The sequence below is a fragment of the Impatiens glandulifera genome, chromosome 9 (genome assembly GCF_907164915.1).
Source record: "Impatiens glandulifera chromosome 9, dImpGla2.1, whole genome shotgun sequence".
NCBI classification, from domain to species: domain Eukaryota; kingdom Viridiplantae; phylum Streptophyta; class Magnoliopsida; order Ericales; family Balsaminaceae; genus Impatiens; species Impatiens glandulifera.
The window spans coordinates 25,549,689-25,569,336 of NC_061870.1; the positions used below are offsets into that span (position 1 = coordinate 25,549,689).

Consider the following 19,648-nt stretch of genomic DNA (forward strand, 5'->3'; position numbering starts at 1 on the left):
TAACAGCCGCAATAATAATAATAATGCTTCACATGTTCCCGCCATTTATCAACATAGATCAATCACAACTGGAAGAAGGAGAAGGAACATGGTATGTATATATTCTTTTTTTTTACTCTTTAACGAATATCATCATTCAACAATTTCATTTTAATTCTTTAATCTTCATTAGGCTCGGGTGATTCAAGATTTATTTAAAACACAAAATGAGGTCAGTTTTTTTTTTAAATAATAATAGCATAACCCTTGATTAACATGTTCTTTTATGTATGGAAATTAAGCTTGTTAGCTCCATGTTTGAATCAAATGCCCCAGCTGCAGCTGCTGCTACTGTTATTGTCTTCGGGGAGAATTTCTCCTGATAATTTTTTTAATATGACGACAAATGAGGTAATAATAACATCAAGTTTAATTTTTGTTATTTAAATTTGAATTTGGTGTCATATAGTCGACTAAAATAGATGTTGCATCTAAGGATGGCAATTTGAAACCGCCCCGCGAAAACCGAACTGAATTGTCCCGTTTGGGACGGTTTTTCCCCGAAACCGAACGAGGATGGGGCGGGGATGGTATTTGTGTCCCCCGCCCCGACCCGCCCCGATTTCACCCCGTTTTCACCCCGATTCTGCCCCGAATACCATAAACATAATTAAATATATTAAATCACCAATATATTTATTTATTTACTCTATTTTATAAGAGTATTAAAATTATTATTTATAATAATATAAAATTTTAATATATTACAATATATTTTATATTAAAAAATTGGTTTATATAATTTTATTATATAATATTTATTTTTTTTTAAATAAAAAATTATTAACGGTGCCCCGCGGGATTCCTCGAAACCGAAAAAAACCGAACGGGGCGGGGATGGTATTAAAAAAATCCCCAAAATTAAAACGGTGCAGGGATGGTAATTGCATTCCCCGCCCCGAACCGCCCCATTGTCATCCCTAGTTGCATCCATGATAGGAAATATCGATAAGTCCAATGCGAGAAGAAGTTGACCATGAAACTGGATTGAACGAGGGAGAGATTATGATGAGCGTTCATAGACTGAGGCATTGCCATTCTTTGTTAAGTGAACATGAAGGAGATGTTTGCTCCATTTGTCAGGTAAGTGATCCTCTTATATATTAATTACCCATTTTATATATTAACTTTGATCACATTGATTTAAGTATTAATAATTGGTATAATTGCACTTTGCATGAAGAGTTTAACCAAGAAGAGGATGATATATGCAAATTGAGTTGCAATCATATTTACCATTTTGAGTGCATTAAGAAATGACTAATGCAAAAGAATTTTTGCCCAATTTGTAGAAAACATGCTATGTTTTTTTAATTATTGGTTTTTAAACAAATCATTATAAACTACCTTTTTCAATATGCTTAATCTCATTTTACATCTCTTTTGTCCATTATTTTAATTTAATACCATTCTTAGTTCAGTTTTTTTTTTGATTTTTTTTACTTCATATTATTATAATAATTAGAAAGATACAACACTAATATACAAAAGTTGTCTCGATTTGACCCTAAAAAATGTTTGAAGTCATTTAAAGTGTTTTAATAAAAATAATGGTTAATCTAAACATATTTATCATATTTATACCCACATAACATTGTTATTAATATAGGTATCTCAATTTTTTAACTATATGTGTAGATGATTAGTTATCACTTGGTAAAATATTTTTCGATGATGTTATCAACTCTCGGTTAATGGCAAAATTCATTGTCGCTCGGAATATTTGGTAGAAATTCTCCCGACACCGTTTGATTGGTTTGTTCGTCTTGCTCTACTTCATCCCTCATCGTACGGATTCTTTGGAGTCGTTTTCAACAAATTGCAAGATTATTTGAGTCATATTATTTAACATTTAATTTTTTATTTAGTTGTTTTTGATTATGTTGACATTATTTTATAATTTAATTTTTAATATATGCTTTTATTTGAATTATAGAAATTAATTTATTTTTAAAAAAATTAATAAATAATAATAATAGGAGAGTTATTTGAAAATAATCAACTAATTATTCAAATAAGCAAAATCAAACCAGAGCAGAGTATTCTCCTCTATAATTAGGAAACTAATTTCATGACAATATAATAATTGAATTAAGGGTAAGCTATTCTAAAGGATTATTTGTATAAGTAGAAAAGTAAAATGCATAATTATTAATATACCAAGAAATAAATATAGTTATTTTAAAAAAAGACACAAAACATGTATTACAATCACACACCATTAAGAATGATGGTTTTCATTAGCCGTCGACTAGCTTTTTCGCTCCCACTAACTTTTTATTCGAAATATGTCTATAGTATAATAAAAACTTAAATATATAAATATATAGATTTTTATAGTTATAAAACTAACACAACAATTTTATGACACAAATTCAAGTAAAGAATGAAAATTTTTGTTAAGAGAATTATTGTAAACACTAAAATTTTCCGTATACAATTTATAAGTTTAAAAATAATTATTTTGAATAAATAAATTCAAAATAATTAAAAATAAAGTCAAAATATAATTAAATAATTATTACAATAATTAAACCCTAATTAAATAAAATAAAAGCCAAAAAAATAAATAAAATACATTTTATCTCAAAAATTATTTATAAAAAGCCTCAAAATTATAAAAGAAAATTAGAAAAATAGACATAATAAATTATATGTCTATTTAAAATATTTTGTAGGTTAAAAATGGAGTCAAAAGAATTAAAAAAAATTGATTTCAAAGAAACTCCAAAGTTGGAAAAAAGTCGGGATCTATTGCAGACGAAATCAAGAGTAACCAACAACCATCAAACGAGCGTTGAAATCTCATCCATTAAACAATTGTCAGTCGCGTCTTTCGCTGCAACAAAAGATACACGCATTCACAAAGCAGCAGAACAACTAATGCACGCCTTAACACTTTTAGCCTAAATGTTGACAGAACGTCCAAACGCAATGCAACACTGACGGAACGCGGATGGAATGCCCTAGCATTCACATTTCAGCCCAAAACGACGTGGTTTCTACTCCGGTTTATCTTCTTCCACTTGACGAACAACCATGATGATAGGTCGAAATTTTTTATTTTTTATTTTTGAAAATTTGAACTCGTTCGATACTCAACCAAAACGGATGATTTGAAAGATGAAACGATCACCCTAACATGGTGATCATTTCACCTACGATCATATTCTTCATCATCGCCTCTATCGATCAACTAGATTAAGAACAAACAAAATCCATAAATGACCTTTTGACTGAAATTTGATCCACTTGGTTGATCAACCGACCTTGTGAGACTATAAATATCTCCCTCTAGGCAAACCAAATGGAAGGATCACAATCCCAAACCCTCAATCATTCCCATACAAAATCCATCATTAAAATTTTCAAGCTTTTCTTGAAAGTTTCGAAACTTTGTATAAGGCTGTAAAACTCGGATATAGGCATTCACAAAGCTCCTACAAGAGTTCAAAAATGTTATGTAACTCACAATAAACTTCCACTCATGTTGTAATTCAATATATGAATTCAAATTGAGATTTTATATTCCAGTTTTACTAGTTTTATATACTACTTGATTGTTCAATTTCTTAATTGAAAAATAATCATGAGATCATTTATAAGCTATCCATCAAAACTAATCTAAATGTATCGATCTAAATAAAAATTACCCACATTCAATTTTGAAAAATTTAATCCGGGTTTATGTTTTTGAGTTATAAATACTACCACATTTATAAGGTTGTTAAAATCATATTTAGACCAATTCCAAGCAATCCCGGTCATATTTGACAAAAACTATTTTTTTTACAAAAATGAAAATTTCATTATTTAAATTGGTTAAAATGAACGACCAGTGTTCATGTTTTTGTTTTATTCGATTTTATGATGTATATGGAAGTTATTGACAAACTCCTTACACTTCATTAAACCTTAAAAATCAAAAACATGTTTTTTATTGTAAAACGGTTTGACTTGAATGGAATTATCATCCTAATCGAATTATGTATCAGTATGATGTTATAAATGTTCATTGGGAGTAGATGAAGCTCCTCATGCCTTTGGACCAAACGATTACAGCCCTAGTCAAAATCATCAAACCTGCAGTTTGATGCTCTTGACGTCTGACTGAGGGCTCAACCTGGGTTCGATTTTCGACCGAGGATTCCTAGCTTAGGACAAAGAGCTTCCCGCACCCGACAAAGGATTCCTAACCTAGGATCGAGAGCTACCCGCACCTTGACTGAGGACTCTCCGCACCCGACCCACAATTCCTAGCCCAAGACTAAGAGCTTCCCGCACCTTGACCGAGGACTCCCCACACCCGACCGAGGATTCCTAGCTTAAGACCGAGAACTTCCCACACCTTGATCGAGGACTCCCCTTACCCAATCGAGGATACCTAGCCCATGATCGAGAGTTTCCCGTACCTCAACTGAGGACTCCCCACACCCGACTGTGGAATCCTAGCCCATGACCGACAACTTCTCGCACCTCGACTGAGAGTTCTTCGCATCCGACCGAGAGGTCTTGGCCTAAGACCAAGGGGTTTAACCCTCAACCGAGTGTTTTAGTACTAAGCTCGTCTGTTTGGGATTTTTAATTTTAAAATTTATTTTTTAAAATTGGAAGCCCTAAACTATTTTCTAAAAGTCTAAAAAAATAGAAAACAACTTCAAAATATTTTTTAGAATATATTTACAAAAAATATTTTGATAAGTGTTTGTTTTGGGATTTATTTATAAATTTTATTGCCTTAAACTAATATTTTTCATGTTTTTTCTCTAACAATTGTCGGTATCAATCGCATGTACGAAAATTTAAATATCATTCTACAATTTTAAATGCAAGAAAAACTTGTGCATGTCAAGGACTTGAAAATTAATTTATTAAATTTAACCCTCCACTACACCCGACTGAGGACTCTCTACACCCGACCGAGGATTCCTAGCCTATGACAGAGAGTTTCTCGCACCTCGACCGATGACTCTCCGCACCCGAAAAAGGATTCCTAACTTAGGATCGATAGATACCCACACCTCGACCGAGGAATCTCCGCACCTGAACAAAAATTCCTAGCCCAAGACTAAGAGTTCTTCGCATTCGATTGAGAGGTCTCGACCCAGGACCGAGGGGTTTTAGTCCTAAGGTCCGTTTGTTTTGAATTCTGAATTTTAAAATTTATTTTTTAAAATTGGAAGTCCTAAACCATTTTTTAAATGTCTAAAAATAATTAGAAAACAACTTTTAAATATTTTATAGAATATTTTCATAAAAAATATTTTGATAAGGGTTTGTTTTGGGATTTATTTATAAATTTTATTGTCTTAAAATGATATTTTTCATGTACTTTTCTCAACAATCGTCAGTATCAATCGTAATTACCAACATTTAAATATTATTATACAATTTTAAATACAAGAAAAATTTGCGCATGTCAAGGATTTAAAAATTAATTTTTTAAATAAAACATAATAATTATTTTTTTGAAAACGCAAGATTTTAGAAAATAGTGATAGTATAGTGCGAAAACTCTTTTCCGAGTATCACTAAATACCGAACATAAAAGAATATCTGGTCAAATATACTTTTGAACACGTATATGAAACACTTTATTGATTTTAAATTAAAAATCAATTGGCGAATCTTTAATCAAATAAATAATCTTTTAATTAATTTAAAATACGGATTTCTCTTAATTATGATTTTATTATCCTAAATCGAAAAGATTGTTTAAATTAATCAAAAAAAATAATTATTGTTATAATTAATTTTAAAATACATTTTTGTATAAATCTTTTAAAATAATGTTTAATTAAAAAATATTGACACACAAATTGTTGTTGAAAATTTATCGAACCTCGAGTTTTTTCGAGAGAAGGAATTTTCAGGGTTACAATTGGGATATAGCTTATTATTAGAAATATTTTTAAAGTTAAACAAGATGTGAATTGTCAATTGATTCTCATTTATTTTCTCTTAAAAGAAAATATTAATTGTTTAACCGTTAAAGAAAATGTGAATTGTCGAGTGCGTCACATTTATATTTTTATGAAAAATATTATTAGTTAACTGTTAAAGAAAATATGAGACGTTGATCGAGTGACGTGTAATTTTATAAAGTTTTAGTTACCATTTTAAAGAAATGTATTAGAATGAATTGTTTATGAACTAATTAATATAATAAACTAAACAAGAATCAAGAGGTTAGTCTAACTAAAAAAAATAATATTGTTTATGAATTACATCAAAGTTGTTAAAATTAATATATTGTCCAAGGTTCGAGTTAATCCCTCCTTAATCTCCTTATTTGTGTTTACAAAACTCTATTGAGTATTATTATTAGATCTTATTAATAATTGATCTCCAAATCATATTTCAACCACATAAGTTTATTTATAATTAATTCACAAATAAATGAAATTTTGAAAATTAAAGGAGAACTAACATGACACTCACGCAAACAATGAAAACTAAGATACTAATTAAAATGAATTAATTATTATTAAAATACAAAATTATTTAGATTGTTGTAATTTATTTATTTTATTTTTACCGTGTATAACATTTTCCTATAATAATATTATAATCCTAATATTAAATGAGGTCCATAAGTACATCAATCTACAAAGATTACAAACATAAAGCAAGATTTTGAGCCCAATTTCACTATATATATATATATATAAACCCCTTATACTTCTCTTTCATTTCACATCTGAAATCCTTATCTCGCTTCTCTTCTCCTTGTCTAGCAAAGTTATTTATCAGTTTTTTGGGCTTCCATTTCTCAGGTAAGTATATCTACTATCATCTCTTTATTTATATATATATATATATATATATATATATATATATATATATATATATATATATATATATAAAGCTTTCATGGTTAATCGTTTTAAATTGGAAAAAAAATATAAAAATCTTGAGCCAGCTATTATACAAACGTCAAATCAACTCAGTTTTCAAAATTTTTGGAAAGAGATTTGAGAATCTATTTTTGATCAATTTTGTTATAGAAAGTTGATCATTCTAATTTAATTTATTCTTTTACTATTTCATGAATAAATGAAAGAGAAATTATATTTATACAATAATTTACAATTAATATAATAAGAATTAATCAATTTGTTTTTGTTGGATGAAATTTGCAGATGGATATAAACAGAAGGATCTCTTTTAATAATGATAATGGATTATTTGAGAATTTGGAATTGAATTATTTAGAATCGATAAAGTCATTTGATCATCATCATGTGCTTTTGAGCTGGATTAATGGGGACCTGCAGTGAGTTTATCTGCTGGACATCATCATGATCAAGACCATATCTCCATGATGATGCTGAGTAATACCCGTAGAAGATTATCACCCATTAATGGAAATCAGCAATCCCATCTTCTTCAGCCAACCAAATTACATAATGCAAAACCCTCATCATGATCCCCTCGCCATCACCCATGCTCACAACCAGAGCTTCGCTCGTTTAAGCACTATGCCGTCACCTCCGATCCAAACCAGTAGTCCGGCCATGATGTGGCCGCAGCAGCAGCTAATTCAAGATCAAAACCCCATCGGCACCGAGAGGAATTTCTTGGTCATGGGTGGCGCCATCCCCGTGCACCATTTCTCTCCAATTGATTATAATCAGTTTTCCTATGAACTCTATCCTAATCAAATTCAACCCCCTCCCACTGTTAATCAAGAACTGCAATCTTATTTGGCTTGGCAGCAGGCACAGAACTATAATCAAAATCAATCCTAACCCACTGTTAATCTTGGTTACAGTAATCCTAATCAAGATCAACAATAGCAATCCTACTTGGATTGGCAGCAAGAACAGAATTATAATCAACAACTGCAATCCTACTTGGATTGGCAGCAGGCACAGAATTATAACCAACAAATCATGAATAATGCTAGAGCTGCAACCGTTGCTCCTATAGGCTATCATCTTGCGCCTCCGGATAACCAATCCAGGCCTTTCCAGAGTAATAATGCTGTTAGTAACAGCCGCAATAGTAATGACTCAAATGTTCCCATCAATGAACATAGATCAATCACAACTAGTAGAAGAAGAAGGAACATGGTATTGTTTTTTATTTTATTTTATTTTATTTTATTTGTCTTTCACTAATATCATCATTCATTATAGAAATTGACATTTTATTTTAATTCTTTGATCTTCATTAAACCCGAACAGCGATTCTCAATTTATTCAACACACAAACTGAGGTGATTTTTTGTTTTGTTATTTATTTATTTTATAAACAATAATTAATATATAGCATAACTTAATTTGTTCTTTTAAAAAAGCTTGTTAGCTCCATCCATCTATCATGTGGCCAAGCTGCGGCCAATGACTTCAGGGAGAATTTCATGAGTCTGGATCAATTCATAAACATGATGTCTAATGAGGTAATAATAATATTAACACAAAGTTTCTTTTCTATTATTTATTTTAATTAAATTTGTTGCACGACAGGTAACATCAATGAATTTGACGGGAGAATTAGAAGTGGATCATGAAGCTGGATTGAGCGATGGAGAGATAATGATGAGCGTGGAGAGATTGACGCATTGCACGTCTTGTTTCATGAGTGAACATGAAGGAGAAGCCTGCTGCATTTGCCAGGTTATGATCTTATAAATTACCCATTTTATATTTGAATTTCGATCAAACTTTGTTGAATAGCTAATAATTCGTTACACTTTGCAGGAAGATTATAACCATGGAGAGGATATATGCAAATTCCGTTGTAATCATATTTACCATTTTGATTGCATACAGACATGGCTAATGCAGAAGAATTTATGCCCAATTTGTAAAACACATGCCATGTAATTTGATGACATTTAACCGGGTCCAACCAAACCACCAAACCGCCTCCCACAACAAGCAGCACCGTAATAGATGGTTATAGACCATGATTTGCCTTCCATTTTCAATTCTGTCATTTAAGTAACTTATTAGAACAAACTTCTTATGACTTCATATTGTAATTTTCGCTTTCATTTTTATGTTCTTTTCCTAGTTGAAATAAAATTTATTTGTATATGATTGTTTTTTAAAATTTAAGTTTAGTAGGCAACATTATCTAAAAGAAGAATGGTTTATGTTTGAATAATAAGAAGTTTGTTTTATAGGAATATTGTTGCAAGAAAAATGACAGAGATTTATCCCTCTTCCACAAAAGAGATTTTTTTTTTTTTTTTTTATCATTGAGATGTTGGAAATGGATGTCTCCTTCTTACATTATCAATAGGAGAAATGTCAATTATAGGTTTTTACTATGATAAAAAAAAATTATGAAACGGACTAAAGAGAATATCACCACAAATTAACGAACAAAACAAAATAAAACATACTCCAACATTAACGAGCTCGGAGATCTTCAAGAAAATCAATTAGTTTACCAACCGCTTCCACCGGTTTTTTAGAAGAAATCTCTCCTATCGTCATAATAAAAACATTATGGAATAAACACATTGATTAACCCCGATCACTAAACAAAATATTATAAGATTATTTGTTTTTATATGACTCAATAAAAAATATATTTTTTCTGATTCACTCATCTTAGGAATGTCAATACTAATATATTTAAAAGGAAATCAATTGAATTTGTAATCCCGAAAACACCCTTTGTTTCAGTTTTGCGGAAAATATTAAGGTTCAAGAATTTTAATCTTGGTTTACGTATTAGGAATTTTCATTTAAAATAAAACATTATTTTAAAAGATTTTTAAATGATCCCAACAACTTTTGAAATTAATTAAAAATAATTAATTTGGAATTCCATTTTTAAATAATCCGGGAATTTGCGATAGTTAAATCACAATTTAATTTTTAGAAATAATTTGATTTTAATTAATTAAAAATAATTAATTTAAAAGATTATTTATTTTGAAACAGAGTCTTTAATTGATTTTTAAAAATCAATAAAAGTTGGCATACGTGTACATACATATTGACCAGAGTTTCTTTTAGTTCGTAGTTTGGTGATACTCGAGACAAAACTTTTGCGCTTCATCCTTCATACCCGTTTTTAAAACGGTCTGTACTAATAAAGTTGATTTTTAAAAATCGGTCATAACACGTTTAATTTTTACCGATTATTCTTTCAGTCCTAGTCACGCTTCTAGGTTTTAACATTATTTAAAATATTTAAAGAAAAATATTTAAATGTTGATACCTATTGTTGATGATAACTAGGGAGGATTATACCTGAAGAATATCATTCATTTTAAGAGTGTTAGGGTTTAAAAATAAACACAACAGGCCTTAGTCAAAATATTTTTTTGTGAAAATATTCCAAAACTATTTTGAAATTATTTTCTAGTTTTTCAGGATTTAAAAAAATGCTTTGGGGTTCCAAAATTACAAAAATAATTTTTGGTTTTGAAAAGTGGAACCAAACAGGCCTTAGGACCGGAGTCATAAACCTTGGGTTTGGTTTTATCGGCCAGGGTCTAAAAACCCTCGGTCTAGGTGGAGGCTCGGGATCTTATGTTGGAGTGCTGAAGTTCCTCGGTCTAGGTGCTAAGGACTCTCGGTCCTTGGCTGAGATCATTGGTATGGTTGTATAAACCTATCGGTCTTGGGTTAGATCTGGGCTAAGTTCATTGGTCCTTGGCTCGGGAATCCTCGGGTAGAGTCAAAATTTCTCAGTTCAAGGTTTAGATCTATCGGTACTAAGTTTAGGACCTATCAGTCCTAGTTTAGACCTCTCGATCCTGGATATACAAATCCTCGGACCTAGCTCAAGAACATAGGTTGAACCTCAGCCCTAGCTCAAGAACATTAGTCGGATCTATCGGTCCTATCTGATTTTTGATCAGACCTCTCAGTCTTATGTTCGAATTTCTCAAATTTTTTATAGTAAAAAGTGAATTATGAAATTAATACATATAGAACATCTATTTTTCAATGCAATAAACACATAAAATATTTGTATTATAAAGTGGCCTCTTTGTTGTTAAAAAAATAATTATAAACCCGTAAAGTATTTGAGTAAATCTTTATAAACATGTATCTAAATGAAGTTGTTAATAATTTGAATTTTGTAGGTCAATTCATACATAGTTGATCATTTAAAAGTCTCTCACTATTCAATATAAAATTGTGAATAATTGGATACTTTGCAAGATAATGGACGTGTTATTGATTTGTACTGTTATTTTTTATTTTCTTAAAAAGTTAATAATTAAGGACCATTTAAATGAGTGTTGGTAATATTTAGAAAGGGAGACTGTATTTAACACAACATATCAGTAAATAATAATAATAATAATAATAATCAAATTACTTATAGAAACTCCAATAAAATAGGAAGCAATGGACTAGTTGAAATATCTGATATAATTCCAATTATAAAGATCAAATATAATAATAAGTAATTAATTAGAAAATCTTCTTCATTACTTTTAAATTAATATTTATTTCACTTTATTTTTCTTTTGAAATATGAGTAAATTATCAAGTTCTATATATGGGCATTTTAAAATACATTAATTCCGTTGCTCCAGAACTTATTTGATTTAAAATTAATTTGAATTAACTCTCATTATTCAAATAAGCTTAAAATTAACTTAAAATTAACATGAGAGTTATTAATAATGACCCATTAATTATTCAAATAAGCTTAAATCAAACAAGGCCCAAGTGTTATGTCCTAATTAGGAAACTATTTTCATTGACAATGTAATAATTGAAATAGGGGTAAACTATTCCTAATGGTTATCCTATAAGTAGAAAAATGAAATTCATAATAATTAATATACCAAAAGTATAATTATTTTTTGAAAACCACATATCATGTCGTTTGGCTTTCCATTGATTGCCTACAAACTTGTAATTCAAATTTTTGTCTAAAATTAGTATACTAAGAACTTAATTATTTTTAATTTATTCCTTTTTTCACTTGTAAATATATATTTGAAAATTGTGAATGCAAAAATAATTATTTTCTATGTACAACAACAAATTACAATATTAGAAAATATAAACTAAAACGACAAAAATAAAAAAATCTGAATACTTTTGTTTAGTAAAATAATGATACTGGCTTATTACTATTAAAATTAATTTTATCCTATATAAACAATGTTAACAATCAAATCTAGTCACATTTATTTTATATTAAAAGAAAATATATTAGTTGGTTACCCGTTAAAAACGTGAATTATTAATTAAGTCACGTTTAATTTATATTACAAGAAAACATTAGTTGTTTAACTGATAAAGAAACGTGATCAGTTAATCGAGTCACGTTTATTTTATCATAAAATAAAGTATTAATTGCGACTTTAATAAAAGAATTGGAATCAATTGTTTTTGAACTAATACAATAAACGACAACTATACTAATTTTTTTTTATATTTGTATTAATAATATATAACGATAAATAAAAGGAAAGATAATAATAATAAAAAATATATGAAGATTTTTATCTATATTTGTGAAATATATCGTTGTCGTCTTCCTGTATTAAAATCTTTTTAAAGATGTAGTTATTGCTGTAATCTTGATTTTGAAAAAAATTAATAAGCTTAGATTTTTTCCCTAATTTCACTATATATAAACGGTTATGCTTCTATTCAATTCACATCTGAAACTCTATCACTTGTTTCTCTCCTTCTGGTTAAAATTGTCTAGTGAAATCTATCTCTTCTTCACTAGTTTTTCGGTTTTCATTTCTCTAGCTTGGTAAGCATCACTCTTATCATTTGTTTTTCTCTTTATACATATAGATAGATCTAAATGCAAGTTTGCATGGTTGATCATTTGGAAATTGACATAAATCCATGTGAGGTCTAATTAACTCGTTATTTTTAATAATTTTTGACATGGTGAAAATACTTTTTAGTAGATGTGTTAAAGATTTATCAAATAAATATCTTAAACTTTTGAAAAGGTTATAGAAAACCAACTTTTGTCGTTGATATGTTCTTTAACTACTCCCTCATTATTTTGACAAAGTTTTAAGACTTTAAAATTTGTTACCGTTAGTTTAAATTTTGAAAATTTATTTGGAAAGAGAGTTGATTTATAATTCTATTTTTATAAATATAGTTATAGAATGTAATTGATAACTCTAATTTAATTAATTAATTTACCATTTTCTTATTTATGGTGAATAAATGAGTTATATATTTTGGTATGGATGAAATTTGCAGATGGATATGAACGGAAGAAATTCTTTAAACAATGGTAATATTATCAACAACGATTCCAGGCCCATCGAGAGTAGTGCTCCTGCTGCTGCTACTAGACCGTCGTCATCCAGGCATAACAGCCGAAATAATAATAATAATGCTTCATATCTTCCTGCCATTTATCAACGTAGTAGAACAATCACAACTGGAAGAAGGAGAAGGAACCTGGTATGTATATATAGTTTTTTTACTCTTTAACTAATATCATCATTCAACTATTTTTTTTATTTCTTTAATCTTTATTAGGCTCGGGTGATTCAAGATTTATTTAACACACAAAATGAGGTCAGTTTTTTATTTTTATTTTTAAAATAATAATAGCATAACCCTTGCCTAACATATTCTTTTATGTATGGAAATTAAGCTTGTTAACTCCATGATTGAATCAAATGCCCCAGCTGCAACTGCTACTACAGATATTGTCTTAGGGGAGAATTTCATAACTCCTAATAATTTTTTTAATATGATGACTCATGAGGTAATAATAACATCAAGTTTAATTTCTGTTATTTAAATTTGAATTTGGTGTGATATTGATAACTAAATAATTATTGTATCCATGATAGGAAATATTGATAAGTCCAATCGAAGAAGAAGTTGACTATGAAGCTGGATTAAACGAAGGAGAGATTATGATGAGCGTTCATAAACTGAGGCATTGTCATTCTTTTTTAAGTGAACATGAAGGAGAAGTCTGCTCCATTTGTCAGGTAAGTGATCCTCTTATATATTAATTATCCATTTTATATATTAACTTTGATCACATTGATTTAAGTATTAATAATTGGTATAATTGCACTTTGCAGGAAGAGTTTAACCAAGAAGAGGATGATATATACAAATTGAGTTGCAGTCATATTTACCATTTTGAGTGCATTAAGACATGGCTCATGCAAAAGAATTTTTGCCCAATTTGTAGAGCACCTGCTATGTATTTTTAATTATTGTTTTTTTTTAAATGATTCATTTAATTAACTATATTCAATATGATTAATCTCAAATTACATTCTTTTGTCAATTATTTTAATTTAATAGGATGCTTATTTCAACTTTTATCATATTTTTACTTTACATTATTAAAATAATAAACTTATTAAATAGATAAAAATTAAAAATGTCAAAATTGCCACAGTTTATTTTTTAATATATATATATATATATATATATATATATATATATATATATATATATATATATATATATATATAATTTTTAGTTTCTCTAGATATCTTGAAAATAACATGAGAGATATTTGAAAATAATCAATTAATTATTATTGAAATAAAATAAGGGGAGAGTGGTGTGCAATAATTAGGAAACTCATCTTGTCTAAGGTAATAATTTAAATAAGGTATAACTATTCTAAATTGTTATCTTTTATAGGTAGAAAATTATAATACATAGATTTTTTTTTTTTTTAAATAGTCCATATATATTAAAATGCATAATTATCAATATACCAAATCTAAATATAATTTAATTAAACAAAAACATGTAGTTCAATCCCACACCATTAGAATGATATTGGTTTTACATTAACAAATTACAAAATTTCAATACAAATTTTGTCTACAATTAGTATAATAAAAACTTAAATATTTGTAAAAACGTTTTTTCACTTTTGTATAAATTATAAATATTATTTGAAATTTGTCAAAGAACTAGACAATATAAAATAAAATTATATTTTTATTTAACGAGTTTATGAAATTAGCATGACAGTCCATATTCAACTAAAAATCAAACACGTCTATTAAAACATATTTCACTTAAATTACCTTAGTTTGTTAAACAAAATTCTTAATAAACTATTTTTTAAGTTAAGTGAAACTTTTGTTTAGACTCTCATGATACTTGTTTATTATTAAAATCAATTTTTAAGTTAAAAAAAATGTGAATTGTCAATTGAGAAGTGTTTATTTTCTCATAAATAAATTATTAGTTGTTTAATCATTACAGAAAATGTGAACTATCAATTGAGTCAGGTTTATATTTTTATTAAAGAAAATATTATTTATTTTCAGTTAAAGAAAATATGAGATATTAATTATGTCACGTTTGCTTTTTATAAAAGAAAATATTTGTTATGACTTAAATAAAAGTACTAAATGAATTGCTTAACAACTAATATAATAAACGTGACATTAAACGATAATCAGGCTAGCTGCCTCGCTAAAGAAGATTTGTTTTTTTTTTTTTGGTCGTTTATAGAATTTACATAGTGTACTTTTTGAACGTTAGGGTAATCCTATTTAATTTCTTCTTTTGAGTTTAACAAAACTCTAGTGTTTATAATTCATTTAAGATTATTATATTAATAATTGATTTCAAAAAATATTACAACACCTTAAGTTTATTTATAATTAATTCATAAATAAAAGAATTAACAAAAACAAAATATAAAAAACATTGAAAAACTGAAGTATTTATTAAATGAATTAATTATTAAAAAATACAAAATTATCTAGATTGTTGTAATTTATTTCTTTTATCTTTATCATAAGTCTATAATTTTCTTAAATATTATAATACTAATATTAAATACATAGATAAAGGTCTATAAGTTCATAAATCTACAGAGATTGCAAAAATAATTAAGATGAGATAAGATTTAATAAAAAAAAAAAGTTATAAGTTACAGAAAATTAACTAATATATGTAAAATAATCCAATTCTTTTTAAAATTCTCAAAAATGATTTGAAAATAATTATAATTTATTAGTATTAAAATTTTCCATAAAAACTAATAAATATTATTTATAAAATATACAAGTTGCTTTTTATCTCTTGACCAAAGATAGACATGTAATCTTCCTGCATTGTAATGCCATATTTTTAGCTCAATTTCACAGTATATAAACCTCTTATTCTTCTTTTTGTTTGAATTATATAGTTCTTATTCATCAGTTCTTTGAACTTCCATTTTTTCAGTTAGGTAAATATATTTATTATCATCTCCCTGTATACATAGATAGCTTAATCTAGCTAAATGCAAGATTTCATGGTTAATTATTTGAAAAATAAAAAATGGCATATACCTTGAGCTTGTATAAAAAGGTCAAATCAAATATTTATTTTATGATTTCAGAAATGGTGGAAATTTGTTAGGCACCATTAGAGTTGAAGATTTATAAAATCAACACCTTAATCTTTTGAAAAAGTTATTAGAAAAAATATATAATTTTAGTTTTGAATTTTTTTTGGAAAGAGGTTTGATAAATCGATTTTTGATAAATTTTGATAAATTTTGATATAGAAGGTTGATAACTATAAGTTTTTTTTTTTTTTTACTATTTTTTATCAATAAATGAAAGAGAAATTATATTTAAATATACAAGAATTTAGAATTAATTTGTTTTGTTGGATGAAATTTCAAATGGATATGAATGGAAGCACTATGTCGTCACCTATGATCCAAACCAGTAGTCCGATGATGCCTCATCAGTAGCTGCTAATTCAATATCCAAACCCCATCGACGCCGAGAGGAATTTCTTGATCATGTGGATGGCGCCAATTAGAAAGTCAAGTGATAATAATAATAAATGTGTCTTTTCATTATTTAAGAGTCTCTTTGATTATCTAAAGTCTATTGAAATTATTTCTAATAAATGAGACACTTCAAGTCTCTTATTTGATGTCTAAGTTTTGTTTTACTATATTATATAAGATGTAATCGTATCCTTATTTCACAAATTTAATATAAAGAATTTCATTCAAGTTTGTTTCCCTCTCTAAAGTCTTTATTCATTTTTTTAATAAGCTTATTCACGGTTCGATCATCGAAGTTCTGATTGTGACTTCGTTACATGGTCATCAAAGCTTTGGTTACATTCGTGAAGAAGGTATCGTTATTAATCTATATGGAAAGTGGTGTTCATATAGCTGGACTCGATTTAGAGTTATTAAACCAGTCAAACTACTAGATATAGATGACTTATATGGAATCGCACCTGATCGGGGAAGACTTGTGGGACATCGTCGTAGACAACGATGATGTAGCTTTTGAGGATGTCGCTGAAAATGGGGAAGCATCAAAAAAGTGGAAGAAACTCAATGCAAAGGCAAAATTTGTGTTGAAGTTGTCAATCTCCAACAATCTATTCGAGCACATCACCGATTATGGATCTGCTCATGAGATCTGGGAAACGCTTGATTGTCTTTTCAATAAAAACAACGAGGCTTGTCTCTAGATACTTGAAAACGAGTTGGCAGCCGCAAAGTAAATCAGAATTGTCTCGGAGTTCCTTTTTAAGGTAAAAAACATATGCTCGTAAATTTCTTTACTGAAACAAATGATAAAAATTCAGAGGCTCAATGAAGAAGTATATTGTTCAAGAACTTTGATCCGAGTATACGCCATTTATCATCTCGATTCAAGGATGGGCAAGGCAACCTTCACGTGAGAAGTTCGAAAATCTTTTATCATCTAAAGAGTTGTTGGTTGCACAAATGGCTGGAACGAGTATAAAGGAGGAGTCGAACATTGTGTTGTCGTGAAGAAATCGAGCTGTTAAAAGGGAAAGTCGAAGAAGGAAAAAACATGTCAGGATTCTTCAAATATTCCTATGAAGCCCCTTAAATGTTTTAGGTGCGGAAAGACTGTACACTTCTTTGATTACATTCCATTCGCTCGGGAAACTGATCAGCTCCATACTTTTATAGAATATGTCCCAAAGCTCTGAAGAAATACAGCAGCTCTCGAATAGGTGATCTATGATTTCTTCATTTCCTCTACATAGAAGACACCTCGCGTCCAGGATGCTCATATACTTGCTGATACGATCACAAGTGTTAAGTCTTTCCCAGAAGGCGAGGCATATGATGAACTGGTGTCGAGGGATAATCTTCATTGACCATACAAGAGGAGCACATTCTACTTTCTGCACTTTTTCCCGGGTTACCTCCTATATTTTCTTCAATACCAGCTTCCCATTGTTCTCAGCTTTCCATTCATGAATATCCGGTCTGTCGAGTAGTTGTATGTTACTTATATGATCAATTATCCTCTGTCCTTCTGAATATCTTCTAAGGAGTGAGTCCCAATTCCCGTTTTTAATGTCTTTAATTTTTGCTTCTACGCAGTCCTTTCTGATACATGTATTTTGAAACTCATCCTTGTGGATGATAGGTTGGTTTCGAACTAGGGGTCGTTCCAGAATAGAGTGCATTTCCCGTCCCCTAGCTGGATGTCATAAAGATCTGCAATATCGCTTCTTAGTTTAAGAATCTTTTTTAGATATCAGATCATACCTTGATGAATTTTGCAGGTTCAGATACTTGTTTCGTATTTCATAAACCTCGTAGGCACCCATTTGATCCATAGTGACTCCTGATTGCGCTCCAAAGCCCACAGATGCTTGAAGGTGAGAGTTTTGTTCCACTCAATACAATTCTTCAAGTCAATGCCTCCCTCGTCCTTCGGTTTGTAGAGAGCGGTCCAATTGACTTTATTTCCTCTTCTTCTTCTAATACCCCAGATAAAGTTCCTCATCAGCGTGTCGAGCTCCTTCATTACCTTCTTCGGAATGACCATCTATTGTGCCCAGTAGCCAACTATGCCTATGACCACGGTTTTGATAAGTTCGATCCTCCCTACATAAGAAAGTTTTTTCGCTACCCAGCCAGATATCGTGTTTCTCACCTTTAAATCAGCGGCTTCGCAGTTAACGGAATTCCTAAGTACCTTACGGGAAAGTTGTTTTCCTTGATGCCCTTGATGTTTAAGATGTCCTGCTTTGTTTCTTCATTCACGCCTCCATAAAATGTCACACTTTTGCTTTCATTAATAGTTAAACCTGTAACCTCAAAAAAGAACGTTAGTGCAACCCTAATAGTTTTAATGGAATCAATGTCTGCGTGCGCTAGAATGAACAAATCGTCAGTAAAACATAAATGGGTTACCTCCTTTACCTCACAGAATAGGTGAAAGATGTATGTACGATTCTTTCAGAACATCGCGAAGATGCTCTCAAAGATCGCCATGATAGCTACGAAAAGGTAAGAAGAGAGGGGGTCCCCTTGCCTTACCCCGTTTTCCCCCTTGAAATAGCCTCCGTGGACTCCATTAACACTAACAATAAAGTAGGATGATGAAGCGCACTGCATAATCCAATCAATAAAAATAATAGGAAAATCAGAAACAACCAGAAAGTCCTGAATGGCTTCACATCTAACAAAGTCGAAAGCTTTCTTGATATCTATTTTGAAAGCCACTCTCAGGGATATTTTCTTTTTTGTAGCCTTTTAAAAGGCTCTATATGAGAAGAATATTATGAGAAATTATCCTATCGGGGATGAATGTAGATTGGTTAAGATTTATAATTTTTTCTATGACATTTTTAAATCGTTTAGAAATGATTTTTTAAATTATTTTATAAATCACATTACAGAAAGAAATTGGTCT

General features: G+C 29.3%; 1 protein-coding gene across 1 annotated transcript; it reads left to right on the plus strand.

Annotated features, from left to right (window-relative positions):
- The first annotated feature begins 13,205 nt into the window (after positions 1–13,205).
- On the plus strand, positions 13,206–14,185 carry LOC124916081 (E3 ubiquitin-protein ligase SGR9, amyloplastic-like). Its single transcript, XM_047456815.1, has 4 exons — positions 13,206–13,412; positions 13,609–13,722; positions 13,811–13,954; positions 14,051–14,185. Exons 1-4 carry the CDS (start codon positions 13,206–13,208, stop codon positions 14,183–14,185), a joined length of 600 nt encoding a protein of 199 aa, XP_047312771.1.
- The last annotated feature ends 5,463 nt before the right edge of the window (positions 14,186–19,648 follow it).